The 19,126-nt window shown below is 44.2% G+C and overlaps 1 protein-coding gene and 1 pseudogene across 1 annotated transcript; one reads left to right on the top strand and one right to left on the bottom strand.

The window, feature by feature from the left end:
* Window positions 1-2,372: 2,372 nt before the first annotated feature.
* On the top strand, window positions 2,373-3,753 carry LOC112820399 (E3 ubiquitin-protein ligase RNF138-like; annotated as a pseudogene).
* Window positions 3,754-9,333: 5,580 nt separating this feature from the next.
* Window positions 9,334-14,036, bottom strand: CCR4 (C-C motif chemokine receptor 4). The gene is made up of 2 exons (XM_025884725.1): window positions 13,899-14,036; window positions 9,334-11,836 (listed from the first exon to the last, which is right to left on the bottom strand). The coding sequence occupies exon 2, from the start codon at window positions 11,787-11,789 to the stop codon at window positions 10,707-10,709; it is 1,083 nt and encodes a 360-aa protein (XP_025740510.1). The 5' UTR covers window positions 11,790-11,836; window positions 13,899-14,036; the 3' UTR covers window positions 9,334-10,706.
* Window positions 14,037-19,126: the final 5,090 nt, after the last annotated feature.

The raw sequence follows: 19,126 nt of genomic DNA, 5'->3' as shown, positions 1-19,126 counted from the left end.
GAAAGTATTGACATTTTTGAAAGATCTTTATTTTTTATTATTTTTTTTTAGATTTTATTTATTTATTTGACAGAGAGAGAGACAGTGAGAGCAGGAACACAAGTAGGGGGAGTGGGAGAGGGAGAAGCAGGCTTCCCGCCAAGCAGGGAGCCCAATGTGGGGCTCGATCCCAGGACCCCAGGATCATGACCTGAGCCGAAGGCAAATGCTTAACGACTGAGCCACCCAGGTACCCCTGAAAGATCTTTAAAATACCAAATCTTCTAATCAGTGAGCACAGAATGTCCTTGTATCGATTTAGGGCTCCTCTAGCTTTCAGTACACGTATCTTGCACTTTTTTTGGTTAAATTTATCTATGTTCTTGTACATGGAATTGTTTTCTGATTTCATGTTTGATTATTCATTGCCAGTATATAGAAATGGAATTGATTTTTGTATTTTGATGCTGTATCCCATAATTTGCTGAACTTATCTGTTCTAATACTTTTTTTATGGATTCCTTAGATTATGTCATCTTATAGATACAGTTTTACTTGTTCCTTTCCAATTTGGATGCATTTTATTTCTTTTTCTTGCCTTTTTTTCCTACCAAGAACCTCCCGTACAATATGAATGGAAGAGGCAAGAGCAGATGTACTTGTCTTGTTCCTGATCTTATGAAGGGGAAGGCACTCAGTCTTTCACCATTAAGTATGGGGGCGCCTGGGTGGCTCAGATGGTTAAGCGTCTGCCTTTGGCTCAGGTCATGATCCCAGGGTCCTGGGATCGAGTCCCACATCGGGCTCCCTGCTAGGCAGGGAGCCTGCTTCTCCCTCTGCCTCTGCCTCTCTCTCTCTTTCTGACTTTCATGAATAAATAAATAAAATAGTTTTTAAAATCACCATTAAGTATGATGTTATGAACATTCTTGAATAAGTCTTTAAGACTTTAAGACTGAGGTCTTCATTTCACTTGAGTAAATACCTGGGTATAGAATCCCTGGATCACAGAGTAGGTATACGTTCAACTTTACAAAGAACTGTTAATCTATTTCCCAAAGTGGCTTTTGTACAGAAACATCTTTTAAATTTATTACATGTTATCTGTCATCTCAGTAAGTTTCAGAAGGCAGGAAGACCCCCCAAACTGTGAACTTTTGCTGCACCTCAATTAGAAGTCTTCCCAGGGACTACGGTGAGCGCTGTGAATTGTGCAAGACTGTTGAATCACAGATCTGTACTTCTGAAACAAATAACGCAACATATTTTAAGAAAAAAGAAAAAGAAGAAGATAGCAGGAGAGGAAGAATGAAGGGGAGTAAGTCAGAGGGGGAGACGAACCAGGAGAGATGATGGACTTTGAAAAACAAACTGAGGTTTCTGGAGGGGAGGAGGGTGGGGGGATGGGTTAGCCTGGTGATGGGTATTGAGGAGGGCACATTCTGCATGGAGCCCTGGGTGTTATGAACAAACAATGAATCATGGAACAGTACACCAAAACAAATTATGTAATATATGGTGATTAACATAACAATAAAAAATCTAAAAAAAAAAAAGAAGTCTTCCCAGGGAATAACTCAGCAATTCTGTGACCCTCAATAAGTTTTCAAGGCACACTGAAATGTGCCCTAATGTGCCCGTTCCCTCATAAGTTCACTCTTTGTCCACTGGACAAACCCTCTCTAACTCCTCCTCAGTTATTCCCCCAAGAGGAGCCCAGCTGGAGCACAAAATGCATCACCTGACCCACTGTTCACTTTGTTTACATGTGATATTTTCATGGTGATGTCATCGAAATTACGAGGAATCCCTCTAACCAAGGCCACCATGGAGAGGAAGCTGTACAGTGCACGATGATGGAGACGTTTTTCCTGCCTAGTTGGGTTCCAATTATAGTCTCATTTATCTCCTGTGAGATCAAAAAAAGCAAACATTCTGTAGGCTCCTAATGCTATCTTGTACACCTCTCCCACCACGAACTCGGCTACACACTGATCTCTCTGAAGGCCAGCGTCATATCAGGATGAGCAACCACCTGCTCACCTCTCCTCTCAGCCCCCTTTTTTAGACTATCTCTCTGTGGTTCATTAGTCAGTTTTCCATAATCACGAAGATCTCCTTTTTTTTCTTTTCTAAAATGGAAATATTTCTACTGTTTTGGCAGATTATGAAAGTAATCCATGTTTGTTTAAAGAAATAAAGAAGCCTGGAATGTATAAAGCATCATTCTTCCTCCTATGAAATGGCTAACATCAGTAATAGTTCGATAAATCCAGAAAAGATTTTTTTAATGACTAACATTTTGGGGGTTAAGTTTAAGGTTTATCCTTCCAGGTTTCTAAAATGCTGTTAATAGGTCTCATAGAGAGTCTAATGCTACCATCACCTGATCCCCCAATGCGTCTACCGCCGTGGCCAAGGAGCTCTCCACAGCCACATCCCACACCGAAGATGATTTTTACTACCCTGTCAGGAGATGCTCAAAACGCCCATGAGGACCCAGCCTGACTGCAATGAGAGAAAGCGGAATACATTGTCCCCTCTGTCGTGGAAGTGTGACTAGAAGAGAGAGAGGGGCCTTAGACCTTGAAATTATCGTGAGGAAGTTTTCCGGTAGTTGCAGATGCTGTGTAAAACAGATTAAATTCTACCACATGAGGGGCACCTGGGTGGCTCAGTCGCTAAGCGTCTGCCTTTGGCTCAGGTCATTATCCCAGGACCCTGGGATAATGACCTGAGCATCGGGCTCCCTGCTCCGCGGGAAGCCTGCTTTTCCCTCTCCCACTCCCCCTGCTTGTGTTCCCTCTCTCACCATGTCTCTCTCTCTGTCAAATAAATAAATACAATCTTAAAAAAAAATTTCTACCACGAGACATCATTACAAATCTTGTAAGAAGTATCAAGATGAATATGGTGTTTCCTCTATCATTCCAAAATTTTAAATCTCTCAAGATTCAGTAGGGAACAGTAATAGGAGTGAAACTGATCTGATAACACAAAACTTATCAAAAGAATTCAAGTTCTTTTTTTTCTTTTAAGTAGGCTCCATGTCCAACATGGGCCTTGAACTCGTGACTCCTGAGATCAAGAGTTGCATGATCAAATGACTGAGTCAGTCAGGCGCCCCTAATGAGTTTTTTTTGTTTGTTTTTTTAAGCAGGCTCTACATGGCGCCCAACACAGGGCTTGAACTCAACCCTGAGATCAAGACCTGAGCCAAGATCGAGTCCAATGCTTAACCAACTGAGCCACCCAGGCGCCCCAAGAATACAAGTTCCGGGCATCCCACCTTTAAGGGTCCCTTTTGTCAAGAATCACACTTTACCAGACAGCTTTTACTGGATCACTGTAACTAATCACCTATTCCAGATCACTCCTGTGATGGGTCCTATTTGTGTGTCTCTTCCTTGGGGAGGTCCTAGCCAGATTACTAAAAATTTCGTTAGCTGGGGCGCCCAGGTGGCTCAGTCAGTTAAGCATCCAACCCTTGATTTCGGCTCAGGTCATGATCTCAGGGTCCTGGGATAGACACCTGCCTCGGGCTCTGGGCTCAGCGAGGAATCTGCTTATTCCCCTCCCTCTGCTCCTCCCCCTGCTCGCATTCTTTCTCTCTCTCTCTCTCTCTCAAATAAATAAATGAATAAAATCTTTTTCAAAAATTCACTAAAAATTTTGTTAGTCATCTATCAAAGATGTCAGTTTGATTACGGAGAATTTGTGAATCCTCAGCTAGATAAGGAAAGCTAATACCAAACTTTTCAAGTTAACATCTGAAGGCTATAGACATCTCAACGTCTTTGTGCCTGCAAGTACTGTCTTTAAGGGGAAAACCACATGAAGTCACCTTTCAATAACACAATGTGTCTATTAGTAATTCAATCTAAAAAATAAAATAAAATGCTGTTAATACATCATGGACATTTCTGCATGATAATAGGTATCTAGCTGGAAAGCATTCTTTTTAATAGCATCACATTCCGTAGTATGGATACACAGTAATTAATTTTTTATTATTAAATATTTCAACCATATAGAAAAGTACTGAGAATAATGGCATAAACATGCGTGTGCCACTTAGTTATTATAGAAAATGTTCAATTGCATATAAACATTTTCCCCAGTTTGTTGTCTTCTGATTTCTCTTTTGATGATGTTTGTGTTATGCATATTTTTATATTCACATAGTTGAATTTATTAATCTTTTCTTTAAGGCTTCTGAATTTGAGAAAGGCCTTGCCCATGCTGAAATTATGAGGAAATTCTCCTGTTTTTTTCTATTAGAACTTTTATTGTTCCAACTTTTACATTTAAATATATTTTTGAAGTTTATGTATGGTGTGCTGTAAGAATCAAACTTACTTTTTTTCCTCAGATGATAGTCCATTTGGCTCACTCCTTAAATAAGAAATTTATTGTATCCCCCACTTGATTTAAAATGCCATCTTTAATATATGCTAAATTCCCATGTATGTTTTGATCTAATACTAGATTTCCCATTCTGTTCCACTCAATTGTCTGGTCCATTGCCATACTATTTTAATTAACTAATTAATTTAATATACATAGTAATTTATAATATAGACACCCTTATTGCTCTTCATTTCAGAGTGTTCATTTTTTGTTCATTTTTCACAAGAGCTTTTAAATCAGTGTATGTAGTTCTTTTTAAAGAACCACTGATGTGTCTTGAAGAATAACGTTGGATTTAATCATTTAATTTAGGAAGATCTGACATTTTTATAACATTGAGTCTTCTTGCAAAAGAGCATCTAGGCCTTTTCATCCACATCATTTTGGTGTTCAGCAATAGTGCTTTAAAGTGGGGGTTTTTCATATATTTATATCTATTTCCTATATATTTCATATGTATAATATGTATCTTTTTTTAAGATTTTGTTTATTTATTTGACAGAGAGAGAGACAGCGAGAGAGGGAACACAAGCAGGGGGAGCAGGAGAGGGAGAAGCAGGCTTCCCTCTGAGCAGGGAGCCCGATGCGGGGCTCGATCCCAAGACCCTGGGACCGTGACCTGAGCCGAAGGCAGACGCTTAACGACTGAGCCACCCAGGCGCCCCTATAATATGTATCTTAATTAGGATTTTTTTTTCTATTCTCTTTCAAAATGCAGGTCTGGTTTTCCATCACATCTTCTAACTAGTAGTTATTTGTAAATATAAATATAATTGAGTTTTATGTATTAGCATTTTCCCCTATTAACTCACTTAATTATCTTGTTATTCATAATAGTTCTTTCCGGTGATTCTCTTGAGTTTTCCAGTTATTCAATACTATCATTACAACTGGAGATACTTTGTCTTTTCTTTTCCAATTTAAAAATACATTTTATATCTTAGAACAGTGTTAAGTTTACAAAAAATCATGAAGAAAGTACAAACAGTTCCCATACACTCCACATGCAATTTCCCTGCATGGTGTGTTATATTTAATGAACCAATATTGATACATTATTATTAACTAATGCCCATACTTTATTCAGATTTCCTTAGTTTTTATCTAATGTCCTTTTCTGTTCCAGAACTAATTCATTTAGTTGTCTTCTCTCTTTAGGCTCCTCTTGCCTGTGACAATTTCTTAGACTTCCCTTGTTTTTGATGACATTCAGTTTTGAAAGGTACTGTGCAGGTATTTTGTCAAATTTCCCCCTTTACCACTTTTTATATGACTGGTTTCTTTCTCTTAGAGCATGGAGCTGGCATATTCAGTGTGATGTTTGGTAGAAGTGAGAGCAGGCTTTCTTTTCTTCCGTTTTTAGCTGGACTACCTCTGGAGTGCCCCAGGAAGCATTTTGAACTGAGGTCGATATATTGGGTCATGGTAATAAAATAGTATATTCCTACACTTCTATCCTATCCTGATGATAGTATTATTTTTCTCAGTGACTAGCTGTGGGTTGTTAAGCATGTTTGTGTCAGCAGCTCCTGATCTTCATGGTGCGCCCCTCCCTCAGGAAACAGGTGTTTGCAGGCTGTATGAAGTCTGTCCCGTCGCCCCTTGGACTGCCCTTCTCTTCACCTTCTCCCCCATAATTCTTGCCTGAGAGTGGCTGCTTTTAGTCGCCCTTACAAATATTTTGAAGTCTGAAAAATCTCTCTCCAAGTTTCACTGAAAATGGAATTTGTGGGGCACCTGCCTGGCTCAGTCGGTAGAACATGTGACTCTTGATCTCAGGGTCATGAGTTCGAGCCCCACCCTGGGTGTGGAGCCTACTTAAAAAGAATTTTTAAAAATGGAGTCTGTGGGCTTTTTAATTCATTCTTCTTGCTGTTATTTTATAGGTCTTAGAGAAGGCGAAAATGCAGACTTCTGCAACTGTGCTCATAGCAAAAGTTTAAATGAAGTAATTTTTGACCCAAAGAACACCCACTGATTTCTGGAACTAGGAGGCAATTCAATCAATCTTTGAACTCTGTCACACAAAGTTTTATTAGAAACATAGTGGGGATTTTGGAGAGAGGACTGCTGAACTTTGTGTAGTGAAATAGAAACTTGAATTGCCAGTATAGAGGGCTTCATTAAAAGATAAGGAAATTCACTCATTCACTAGAAAATAATTGAACAACTGCTTTGTGCTAGGCATTTTGCTAGGCAGTTAGGTAGTGGTTACTGTTGGAGTTAGTTTAATTCATGATTAGAATATTATTTCCCCTGAACCTCAGTTTCTTGGGGTAAGCCCAACCTTATCTACTTTACAATGAAGCTCAGTTGAGTTTCAGTATATGAAAGCACTTGGTGGATTTCTGTTTTTCTGAAAGGGGAATTTGGAGCCATTATAAGCTTTTAAGGAGTAAAGTATTGTGACCACAAAAAATGGGTGGAGCTTGTGTCTGGTTCATTTGAGTCCAGGAAGTCACCGATGGGTACAGAATATAGGATGTCGGAGGCTATAGCACAAGCAAAGGTAGAAATGGTCCATGACCACTACAGTAGTAGAAAGAGAGATGCCTCTGGGAGTGAGGCAGGCAAATTATGGGAGCAAAAGTACAATGGACAAATGGAAGCGTAGGAACCAAGAGTCAGACGGGGTTGATGGCCAGGCAGCAATGAATGAAGGACATCCCCAGGGCAGAGATTATGCCTTTTCATTTCCCCACACCTAGGGATCAATTTCCATTTGTATTAGGGGATCCCTTGCCCCTGTGTGATCCCAAAGTCCTCGTTTTAGACTGGGGTTCCTGAAAACAGCCTCTGAGACTCTGAGATTAGCATACAGGAGATTGAATGGGGAGTCGTCCTGGGAATACCTATGAGGGCGTGAAGGAGGCAAGACTGGAACAACAGGAAAAATTGCATTAGCGTGTGGCCGCAAACAGATGCCCCAGCTAATTGTACGGGGCGGGGCGCTTGGAATTGGAAGGGCCTGTCAAAGTTGTCCCAAATTAAGGCAAGAGGGCAAGTATTTATTTTGCTGCTGCCCACCCCTCCACATATTCTCTTTTAACTACCCAAACCACTCCGCACCCCACCCCCACCCCCCCACCCCGACCACACAGTATGCTCTTAACACCACTTGCCTTTCCATCAGCCTCGAATGTCCTTCCCCCTTTCCGTTCATCAAAATCACAGTCTTTTTAAAAGCTATTGTATGCTGGGGCGCCTGGGTGGCTCAGTTGGTTGGGCGACTGCCTTCGGCTCAGGTCATGATCCTGGAGTCCCGGGATCGAGTCCCGCATCGGGCTCCCTGCTCGGCAGTGAGTCTGCTTCTCCCTCTGACCCTCTTCCCTCTCGTGCTCTCTATCTCCCATTCTCTCTCTCTCTCTCAAATAAATAAATAAATAAAATCTTAAAAAAAAAAGCTATTGTATGCTGAAATTGGAAATTGAATTCATTTCTCCTTCCTCGGAAGTCCCAAAGCATTGTGTTGTTGCTCTGTTGTCCTATCTGTCCTGCTTGCGTTCGAGTTGATCTCGTGTTTGTGTTTTCCCTTTAGCAGGTTGTAAATTCCACAAGCTTCCTCCTTCATCTTGTTAGTCTCCCCATAACCGGCATCCTGCTTAGCACAAAACAGACATTCAACCAACTGGAACTAATTGCAGCCAATGTTCCAAACTGTGAAGAGAGTTTCTCAAGGAAAACCTCCCGAAGGGTCTGAGGACTGTTTGCCAACACCCTGTATTTTTTTCTTCTTCCAGAAAGAAGATGACATGAATTTGAGTGCCTACTATGGGACAGATACTCACAGGGCTATTGCCCAGCGTTCTTGTTGAGGTAAACTTCACAGGCTATCAAACTAATCATTTAAAAACGTGCAATTCGGCGGCACGTAGTACGTTCACCATGTTGCGTAACCACCACGATGGTTGTTCTTAAACAAACTGCACTGAGTCCGTGTTCCCCAGAAGCTGGGCACATTGCCACGAGGAAGGGATGGGTCCAGCGTCTGAGAACGGAGAGTTAACCTCACCTTTACAGTACTACCTTTGTGTAGAAATCGCGCTGGCTTTTCATGTTTCTGGTGCTGAATGGGAAGAAACTTTCTTGTCAGTGTTCTGAGAGGGTCATGTTGGGGTGTCACTGGAGCTTCCAAATTCCCCATCCTGAGGGAATTCGCCTGAGCTTTGGGACAAGGGAAGGCCTGAGGGTCTTGAGGTGATGGATGACGCCCCCCTCAGGACGAGGGATGGCAGCGGGCAGACTGCACCCCACCCTGTCTACCGCTGTGTGCTCAGAGGGACAAAGGGACAGTGAAACCCCTTCAGCCCATCTGTCTCTCGGGGCCCTAAAATTTCCCTCTTGCTGTGATTAAATGAATGCCATTACAAGTTCTATCAGGGAATAATCATCTTTCTTTCCATCACCCTGGAATATATTCCACGTTACAGATGAGGGGAAACTGAGGCTGAAAGTAATGTGTTCAGGCTCACACGGGAGTGCAGAGCTAGGATTTGCAGGCCGGGCGGGGCAGGCCCCACAAAGGGAGGTTTTCTAGGGAAACTGCCGGTGAACCCAGCCTAGCCCTCCCTGCCAGGCACCCCAGCCTCCTGGCCACTGCTGCCCATGGCGCCACCCCCCCACCCCACGTGGCCGCCTTGACAGGTTGCCCTCTGGTTCCTCCTGCTGCCAGCCCAGGGCGCCACAGCCACATCAGCTGGCATCTGCAGCCCATCAGGAAACGGAACACAGGGCGCCTGGGTGGCTCAGTTTGTTAAGCGTTTGCCTTGGGCTCCCCGTGGTGATCCTGGGTAGTGAGATCAAGTCCCACGACCAGCTCCCTGCTCCACAGGGAATCTGTTTCTCCCTCTCCCTCTGCTCATGCTATCTTTCACAAACAAATAAATTAAATTATAAAAAAAAAAGGAAACCAAATACGAACAGGATCAGGAAAAAAAGGCTCTGTGAGACTATATACAAGTTTATTTTTGTCTATAAAGGCAACACCCACTTACCCTTCTAAAATCACTTCTCTGAAAACCAACTTTTTGGAAATGCATCCTTTATAAATGTAGAGCATGTAATAATGTGTAAACTTACAGAAGCATTTGAAACAGATAACTCAGTTAATAGTTTGCAAGACAAGTTTTTTGGGAAGAGGAATTACAGGTCTCTCCCGACTTGATTAAAGTCTCTACTTAATTCTGATTAATTAAGGCTGTAAGAACAGAGATTTATTTTAATGGTGTCAAACAATTAATTACATGATTATGACCTGTAAGAAATGACTAAAATTTTGAGTCATCCAACAGTTAAAAAGGAGGCCAATATTTTAAAAGACAGGATGACATTTTTCACAACTTCATAATTTTTTGACGGTCCAGTTTATGCCACATCAGTAATAACTGTTAGTTGATTATTCTTGCCTTGCTTGATGGCAGGTACTTCAAACTTATTAAGGAAGCATTGTCATACTTCATTAGACCTTGTTATTTTTAGTTTTGAAGGCTCTGTTTGTACATGAATAAGAGACCCTAAATAAATGTATCTGCACCTACATATTATTTGTGAAATTTGAATATTCATCTGTTATAATAAAAACAAAACATTCTCACAAGCATATGAAAGTGTGTTTGAATCTCCACAAATGTGTTTGGATCTTTTAATGCCTTGTATTTCACGTTTGGAAATCAGACAATGCTAATGCCTTCACATCCTTACACTTGTAATCAGCATCAAAAGTTTGGCTTCCATTAACAGATCATCCTTTAAAATGAAAGACTCAAGATCCAGGTTCATTACTTCGTTATTTGTTTCTGAGTACACCTGGCTTCCGGGAATACACCATGCTTCAGATATATTATTAGAAAAGCCCTAGGACGGCATGCCAAAGTTTTCTGTATTGTTCCACAAAAGCTAGAAGTTCATTAAAAGGGCCCATTTTTCACAGCGAGCAGCAAGGAGTAGCAATTGATTGCACCAGTCAATCCTCCACAGTTCCTCCTGGAGAACGCAATCAGTTCGAGTTAGAAGGGAATGAATGGTCCTTCCCTTACAGGATTATGGATAGCCTCACTGAAATGCTGCTTAGCGCTCTCCTTCGGTTTACTCATCCCTGCGGGCAGGCCAGGAGACAGGAGGGCTGCCGCAGCCCCCTTGAGCTCTTGCTGCACTGAACTTGCCTGTGGCAAGAGGAAAAGCTGACTGCGGGGTGAAAAGCCCGCGCTCGGCTGTGGATGTAAGTCTTCTTCCTGCCACTTGCTCAGGAACTCTTACTATAATACAATTTTAAGCTCTTGACGCGGGACGCTTGACTCCATCTTTTGCCTCTTCGTTTTCTACAGAGCATCATGGAGATCGTGATCCCCCGTGGACTGCGTGTAGGATGAGCTGGGAGTGTCTGGCGGGTAGAGTTGGAGGACCCTGCAGTATTGGCAGAGCATGAATGGCCCCCTGCAGGTTTTAAAGAGCTGTACGATGTACTTGCGGAATTTCTCCCCTAGGAAAAAGTAGATGACTGGATTGAGGCAGCAGTGGACAAAAGCCAGGGTCTCTGTGGCCTGAAGGGCGTAGTCCAGGTGCCTTTCAAAGGTGCAGTCCTGAAGGACCTCCAGTTCCACCAGTGTCTCCAGGAAGAGCACCACATTGTAAGGTGCCCAGAACCCCAGGAAGAGGGCCACCACAGCAAAGACCATCCTCACCGCTTTGCTCTTCTTCTCGTTTTTGCAGTGCTGCAATGTCCTGATGATCATGGAATAGCAGAACAGCATGGTGCCCAAGGGAACCACCAGTCCAAGAATGTTGATCTCCAGGGAGCTCAGCACCTTCCACCTCGTAGAGTTGAGAGAGTACTCGGTTTTGCAGTAGGTATGGTTGCGCTCAGTATAACAGGTGCTGAATAAAAGGCCTGGAAGGGAGGCCAGGACAGCCACGGACCACGTGGCCAAGCTGGTGATAACCCCATAAGTCAGGGTCCTCGCTCTCAAGGAAAACACCGCATGCACAATCGCCAGGTATCTGTCAATGCTCATGAGCATGATGAAGAAGATGCCACTGTAAAAGCCCACCAAGTACATCCAGGAAATAATCTTGCAGAGACCTAGTCCAAAAACCCACTGGTCTGCAGCATAGTAGCCCCAGAAAGGGAGGGAGAGCACGAAGAGCAGGTCCGAGATGGCAAGGTTGAGCAGGTACACATCCGTCATGGACTTGAGCCTCTTGTACTTGAACAGGACGACAACCACCACAGAATTTCCAAAGAGACCAAACAGAAAGACCAGGGAGTAGAGAGGAGGCAAGAAGAGCTCCCCAAATGCCTTGATGCCTTCTTTGGTGCAAGGCTTGGGGATGTTTTCGTAGAGATAGTAATTGCTATAGATGCTTTCATCCAGGGTGGTGTCTGCTATATCCGTGGGGTTCATTTTCAAATCTACCAGCACCTTGACTCAGGTCTGAGCCCAACCAGAAGCTAATGAGGGGAAGAGCAAACAAGATTTCTGTAAGAACAAAACCAAATCAAAGTGGTGCTGAATACAGAGCATAGTTGCTTAATATTTTGCCCTGGATCATCACACACCCTTCTCAACTTTCCCAAGTTGAAGGGCTCCATTCCCCACAGGGCAGTGCAGCCAAATAGAAGAACCCTGCCCTTGGGAGTTTAGCAGATTCCACGTTCCAGCCCTGCCCCTTTCCTATCCCTCTGAGGGGAGCTTCCGTTCTCTCATTTGTAACTGGGGACAGAAAAACCTCCTTCTTGAGGAGGCGTTTTCAAGGATGCATTTCTAAACAGTAGTCTGCGGTTACTGAATCATTTGCAAGCCAGTTGAGATTTCCAACAGTCCTACACCCAGAACCACCTTTGTGACATAAAAGCAAAAGAAAAAACAAAAAGATGAAAAATCTACGCATGTTTCCCCTTCAGATTATAGCTCCCAGAACTCAGTAATTGCTTAGATAATCATTGGGCTAGAAGATTGGTCACCTGCCTTTATATAAAAATTCTAATTCCTCCTGCAACCTTGACACATAGATTTCAAAGTATGCTCCCTGGTACTGTGCATTTAATCCTACCCCCATGCTCCTGTCCCCCACCACCCTCCCAACAAAAATTGGGTGCTCTAAGCCAAACAAGCATACTGAACCGTGGTGCAGATGACTCATAAAAGCTTCCAAGAGGTTAAATGAGGCCACACGGCTATACGCAGAACTTTTCTTTGGGCCCCAAGTCCCGGTAGGAGCTTATGGGGTGGTGGGGGGCTCTGATCTATGGTGTTTGCTGGTTTCTGTGGTGCAGATATTTCCACCACAGCAAAATTCCAGCTACCAACCAACCTCACAAAATTCCTGAATCTTAGCAGTCTTGAGTTGGTGCAAGTTGTCTCCGGCACACACCGCCAGGTCCCCTGTTCATTCTAGAACACCATCTTGGATGGGAACATGCCTGGCCTTCCAGGCTCCTTCTGGGCCAGTCTGATGCTAAGGCCCTTCTGAAGGTGGCAGCACTCAGATCATTTCGCAGTACTCGGATAGTAACTTGAGGGAACTTTTTGGTCCTTTCATCAAAACTGCCTGCAAAAATCAGTCCTGTGTACGGAATCCTATCACAGAGGGAATGAGCCTGACAGACCTCAAAAAGGCACATCACGGCCAGAAATGAAATCCCTCTATCTCCCAACCACCCTTATTTCCTATCTAAATGGGCAGGTGAAGAGGTTAAAACCTTCTTAAAGTTAAAACTTTCTTAAACCTTCACATGTTCACGTGTGAATCAGAGCAATTCAGGGATGAAGGGCTTTGTGACTCAAGGCTACTTCCTCTTGCTTCCTTCTTAATGCCTGTGTTCCTTATTACAACACTGTTTGGTAATTCACATCTCCCCCCTGCCACCCTCACCACCACAAGCCCAAACACTCAAACGACAAACTACATTTGGTTTCGCAAGAGAGAGATTTGTGTTTCCTCCTGCAAACAGATACTGAAGACCTGGGGCATCGCAGAGCCCCTGAAACAATGTTGTAAAATGATTATCAATTCTAATTAAATAATTAGCAATCCTAGTCTCTCTCCACCATTTTGCCAGTGAAAAATTAAGGAACAGACGAAGCTGAGGAGTTAGGAAATTATCAGGAGAACAAAAAAAGGAAACACAGCTGGCAAATGGTGGGAATCAGCCTTATTTGCTTTCTTGACCTGGGAGTCTTGATAGAAGTAAGAAACAGAAAAATGTGGATGTTTGATAAAAATTATGTGTGTATTCTGAGCATGTGGACTTGGGCCAGAGGTGCACAGGGAGAGAGCCCTGCATCTACGAATGCCCCTCAGATGAGGGCTCGGAGGATGTGAGTAGTAGATGGTGTGTGAGCTCCAAGATAAGAGCCAGCTGGGAGCCCCAGAGTGCCCGAGATGCCTGAGTGTTGGGACTAGGTGGGTGGCGGGCCAGCTTACAGCATTTCCAAAGTCCACACACCTGTCCAGTGTCTAGAGAGCAGTGTGTGGCCTGAGGCCCTGGGAATGGCCCCGTCCCCACTTACCTTGCTTTTCTGACAGTGGTTCTGAGGAAGGTCCGTGAGCCAGTGCCAGGCTTGCTCGAGAAGCACAGCGCTAAGAAAGGTGCCTTTGAAGGGCGCGTGGCTTCCTGTGAGCACCAGCTCTATCCCTCACCCATCTATGCTGAGTTCAAGTGGGTTTTTTTGACAGAAGTAAGAGGCAGAAAACGAGTGACTAAGAGTCACTCATTTCCCCAAACTGAAAGCTAGGAAGGTTTGCTCTCTCCTAGATTAAAGAGGAAAATGAAGTAAGTTTTCTTTTAAATGAGAAACTTCTTGATTTTTAAACATTTATTTGCTGGATTTTTAATTTAAAAAATTGCCTTTGGCCAGCTACCTGCAGTAGAAATGATCTTTATGTTCTGGATCAGCGGGCTGTCTGTTGTTTGCCTCCGGAGGTCGTGCGGTGGTGGGCAACCACGATGTGCCATATCCTCCAACAAGTGGGATCTGAGGAGGCCAGAGGGGGAGGCCAGACACATGCAGGAGAAAGGGTAACCAGAGGGGAGAAACACGGAGTGTCCAGGAGGGAATCGGAGGGCTTTAGTCAACCACGTTCAATAACTGGGTGTAACGTGGCATCCGACAACCTAGCTTCAAGCCCCCTTTGCAACAGGAAGACCCCTCCCCACAGCCCTCTCCCTGGAAATCGTGGGGCTCCCACTGACGGTGATTGTGGCTGAGTCCCTCTGAGTTCACGTGGCGGTCACAGCCAAGGGGCGGCCGGCAGTCCTGTCTTCTGTCTATTGCCGCCTCAGCTTCTGCAGCTTCCAGATGTCTTCCCTCTACTGTCCACAGTTGCTTAGCTCTTCGGTTTGGCTTAAAAGAGCCACAAAGGGCATTTTCCCTAAGGAGTTTGCATGAAAAGGAACTAAAAAACTGAGCCAGAGCCACGTTTATCACCCTTTGCTCATTATTACCTCTCTCAAAGAGTCTTTTCAGTTATTTTTTTTCTTAAATCACCTCCCCATGAAATCTTAACACTGTTTATGATGTGGTATGTGTATATCAGCGCTTTATACATAAAAAGAGGAGGGGTTTTTGTTCACCCCCCAAAACCAATTTTTGCCTCCTTGAGGGCAATGCTGCCTTTAGTAAGAAGGCATGAGTTAGAGTGGTGGGTCCCCAGGGGTTCTTTGGCCCCAGGGCTCATGGATGAAATCTGAAGACACTTTCTCTGGGGATGGGAGGAGCTGCTTTTGGCTTCTAACAGAAAGAGGCCAGGAATGCTGCTAAAATCCTACAAGGCAGTGGACAGCCCTCCATGACAAAGAGTGCTCCTGCCCAGAATGTCAACAGAGCTGAGGCTGAGAGACCTGAGCTGGGGCAGTCATCCCCAGCGTGTAGCTGGGGAACCAGATTCACAGATACCCTGAGAAAAAGAAATGAAGATCTGCGGTCAAATCAGTATGGGGAACTCTGGGCTTGGGTTCAGGTTAAACACCGCTCCAGACTGCAGCAGTCTTGGGGCTTTCCAATGCCAATATCACTGTGAACTCTGGAAGCAGATATAGAATAAAAAAGTCCCTAACATATTTGGCCAGTGAATCTATGCCCATTATACAGAGTAATTTATAGAATTAACATATTTTTAGGTTCTGCCACCCTCTTTCTCTTCAGTGGAGTGGCCAGGTAAGGTTTGGTGAAGGCAGCCTTGCAGCAGAAGCAGAGATGCAGATCCTCGTGAAGACCCCGATGGGCAAGACCATCACCCTTCAGGTCGAGCCCAGTGACATCATCAAGAACGGAAAGCCAAAATCCAAGACAAGGAGGGCATCCTGCCTGACCAGCAGCATCTATTTTTGCAAGCCAATGGCTGGACTACAATATCCAGAAAGAGTGAACCCTGCCCTTGGTTCTTCACCTGCGAGGGGGCCTCATTGAGCCTCCCCTCCGTAAGCTGGCCCAGAAATACAACGGCGACAAGATGATCTGCCATAATGCTCCCTGCACCCCCACTTGGTCACCTGCCATGAGAAGTGCGGCCACACCAACAAACTGTGCCCCAAAAAGGCCAAACAGGGCCCATTTGACCAGAGGGCGGCCTCCTGCCCAAGCCCCTAGGCTTCAATAAAGTTTCCCTTTCGTTGACCGGAGCAGTAAAAAAAAAAAAACTCCCTATTTTTAGAAATGCGGAGCTTGAGGAAGCTTCTATCATGGAATACCAGGCCTTGAGGGACAAGTTAGAGAGCTGGGGGCAGGCTGGGAGCTGGGAAAGCCCTGGTCCAGCCCATCTGAGCACAGTGCCTAAGCCTCCGTGGACCTGGCCTTGGGGGAGAGTGTTTGGGTGTTAGGGTTCTAGAACATGTGATAGCCAGAGGCCCCAATGATCATGTGTTATCATTGGTCATTGTGGGTCTGGAGAAGTCCCTTGAAAGGCAGTTAATGCTCCCTCGACTGAAGCTGCCTGCATGAGAAGCATCCCTGAGTCCGAGTGAGGGAGTACATAGAACATGAGTTCCTGCATCTATGTTGGTTGACAGCACCGGCTTTGAGGCCTGCTCCGTCTGGCTTTGGATCCCAGTGACACCACTTCACAGCTATGTGAACCTCAGTCTTCTCATCTGCAAAAGGGGTGCTACTGCATGAGGACGTTGAGAGGACCAGTGAGCTAATGTTGGTGCCCGATACAGACAGGCGCTCCACAAGATCACTAGTGTTGAAAATCAGTAGCATCGACAACATGCACAGTACTAGCTTTCTCTCATGAAGTAGCTGGGCTTGGCAGGTGGTCGGTAGCCACAGCGAGGAATCTGGGAGATACCTGGATGCAGACTCAGTGGGCCACATTCCACTTCTGAGTTAGTGTTAAAGTGAAGAGCACATTTCAGGTTTCCAAGTTGCAATGGTTATTGCCCTGGAGAAAATCAGTCTTCAGGTTTGCAAAGTCATAACGTTAACTGTCCTGGAGAAACACTAAATAGGTTCTCCCTTCAGTAGGGGTTTCAAAACTAAACAGTACTCCCCGCCCCCCAAAAAAGGTCACATATTTACTAATGTCTATTTCATAGATGGGGAAATAGGAACCTAGAGGGGGACAGGGTATGCTCAGGGCAGCACAGCCTGAGACGCAGTCGGGCCTAACACATACACTCTGACATTTTCAGACACTATCTTCCACTGGAATGAGAAACTCAAACCAGACCAGAGAGGAGCAAGCAGACCAGCAAAATGCACTCAGGGCAAACCCTCCCCGAGGAAAGGTGGTGTGCTGCCCAGCCAGGGCGGCCAACAGGAAGGAGAGCCGTAACATAAGCCTACAGCGCCCTCTGGTGTACCAAACCTTATATCAACACCAAAAACGCTAAAGTATATTCCCCAGGCCACGCATGCCACACCAACCCACGGGAACCAGCCTGTGTGGCCCTGGAAGCCACTCCCAACGCCTTCAGGAGGAGCTCCATGGGACTCAGCTGCAGAGCAGTGGTAGTAAAGCATCAAAGATTTTGGGGCGCCTGGGTGGCTCAGTTAAGTATCTGACTTCGGCTCAGGTCATGATTTCGGGTCCTGGGATGGAGCCCCATGTCTGGGCTCCCTGCTCAGCGGGGAGTCTGCTTCTTCTCCCTCTTCCTCTCCCTCTGCCCCTCCACTTCCCACTCATACTCTCTCTCTCTCTCTGATAAATAAATAAAATCTTAAAAAAAAAAAGCATCAAAGATCTGGAGTTCAGACCTGTTTACTTTCATTTAAAATGAGAGAAGGCTGCCAGGCAGGGCTACTCAGGGCATCGTATCCAGGGACCAAGCAACAGCAAGCTGGAGCTAGAGGGGGCAGCTTATGTTTGACAAGCAGGGAGAGGTTAGTTTTCATGGGTTCTCTGTTGGTTGCTAATTTGGATAATTTGAGGTCTTGGGGCACAGGAACTGTCCCTAGCTCCCTGGTATCTGGTCCCAGGGTGATTAGGTCTGGTAGACAGTAGCCCCAGAGCAGAGATGCTGATAAGGAAGTGACTGCTCAAAAAGGGGAACTGATCGGCCTCTAGCCAGGGCCTCAAAATTGGATCAAGAAAGCACTTAAACAAATAAGCCATTTTACAGGGGAGGTTTGAATACACAGACAAAACTTTGGTAAGGAAATAGAAAATTGCAAACAATTAAATTAGAAATTGATTTTTAAAGAGATAAATAAAACTCCCTGTACATTTAAAAATTAGAAAACACATTTTCATGTAACCTGGACAAAGAAAATATCATAATGGAAAATAGAAAACACTTGTAACTAAATGATAATAAACTTTCACTTATTCAAAATTGTGGTAGGCAGCTGATGTGGTCCTGAGAGGGTAATTTAGCCCTTAAATGTTTATATCAGAAGAGAAGAAAGGATGAGAACTGTTCAACTAGAAAAAGAAACAGTAGAAAAGGAATTGTAGAATAAACTAAAAAATGGTATAAGGAAATAAATGATAAATATAAGCAGAAACTAAAAACAAAATCTGACAGTAAAATAGACCCATTACAGTATCTGAAAACACAAAACTGACAAATCTCTAGGAAGATAGGTAAAGGGAAAAAAAAGGAAACAATCTTGGAACATAAAGGGAGTTATAAATACAGAGCAGAGATTTGAAAGATAAGAAACAGGAGCGCCTGGGTGGCTCAGTGGGTTGAGCAGCCAACTCTTGATTCCAGCTCAGGTCCTGATCCCAGGGTCCTGGGATCGAGCCCTGCGTCAGGCTCAGTGCTCAGTGCAGAGTCTGCTTAAGATTCTCTTTCTCCCTCTGCCCTTCCCTCTCCCTCTACTCCTACTGCTACTCTCACTCTCTCTCTCTAAAATAAATTAATTAAATAAAAATTTAAAAAGAAGGATAAGAAGGGCACCTGGGTGGTTCAGTGGGTTAAGCGTCTGCCTTCAGCTCACATCATGATCTCACATCGTGTCCTGGGATTGAGCCTCACATCAGGGAGCCTGCTTCTCCCTCTCCCTCTGCCTGCCGCCCCCCTTGCTTGTACTCTCTCTCTCTGTGTCAAATAAGTAAATACAATCTTTTTTAAAAAAAGATAAGAAACATTATGAATGATTGCATCACAATGAATTTGAAAACTTAGATAAAATGGATCAATTACTAGAAAGCGTATTTGCCGAAATTGACTCAAACATAAATACAAAATCTGACTTATAATCTTTTTAAAAATTGAATCAGTACTTTAAATGCTTTGCACAAAAACAAAGTAAAAAAAATTCAGGACAGATGGACTTACAGGAAAATCCTA

Source organism: Callorhinus ursinus, unplaced genomic scaffold, assembly GCF_003265705.2.
Source record: "Callorhinus ursinus isolate GAN/ISIS: 27379988/994484 unplaced genomic scaffold, GSC_fseal_2.0 scaffold1, whole genome shotgun sequence".
NCBI lineage: Eukaryota > Metazoa > Chordata > Mammalia > Carnivora > Otariidae > Callorhinus > Callorhinus ursinus.
Note: the sequence above shows the minus strand (reverse complement) of the source record. Positions and strands in the feature narration are given on the sequence as shown.

Excerpts from the sequence above, each read along its gene's own strand:
- CCR4 (XM_025884725.1), bottom strand. The coding sequence starts at position 11,789 with ATGAACCCCACGGATATAGCAGACACCACCCTGGATGAAAGCATCTAT.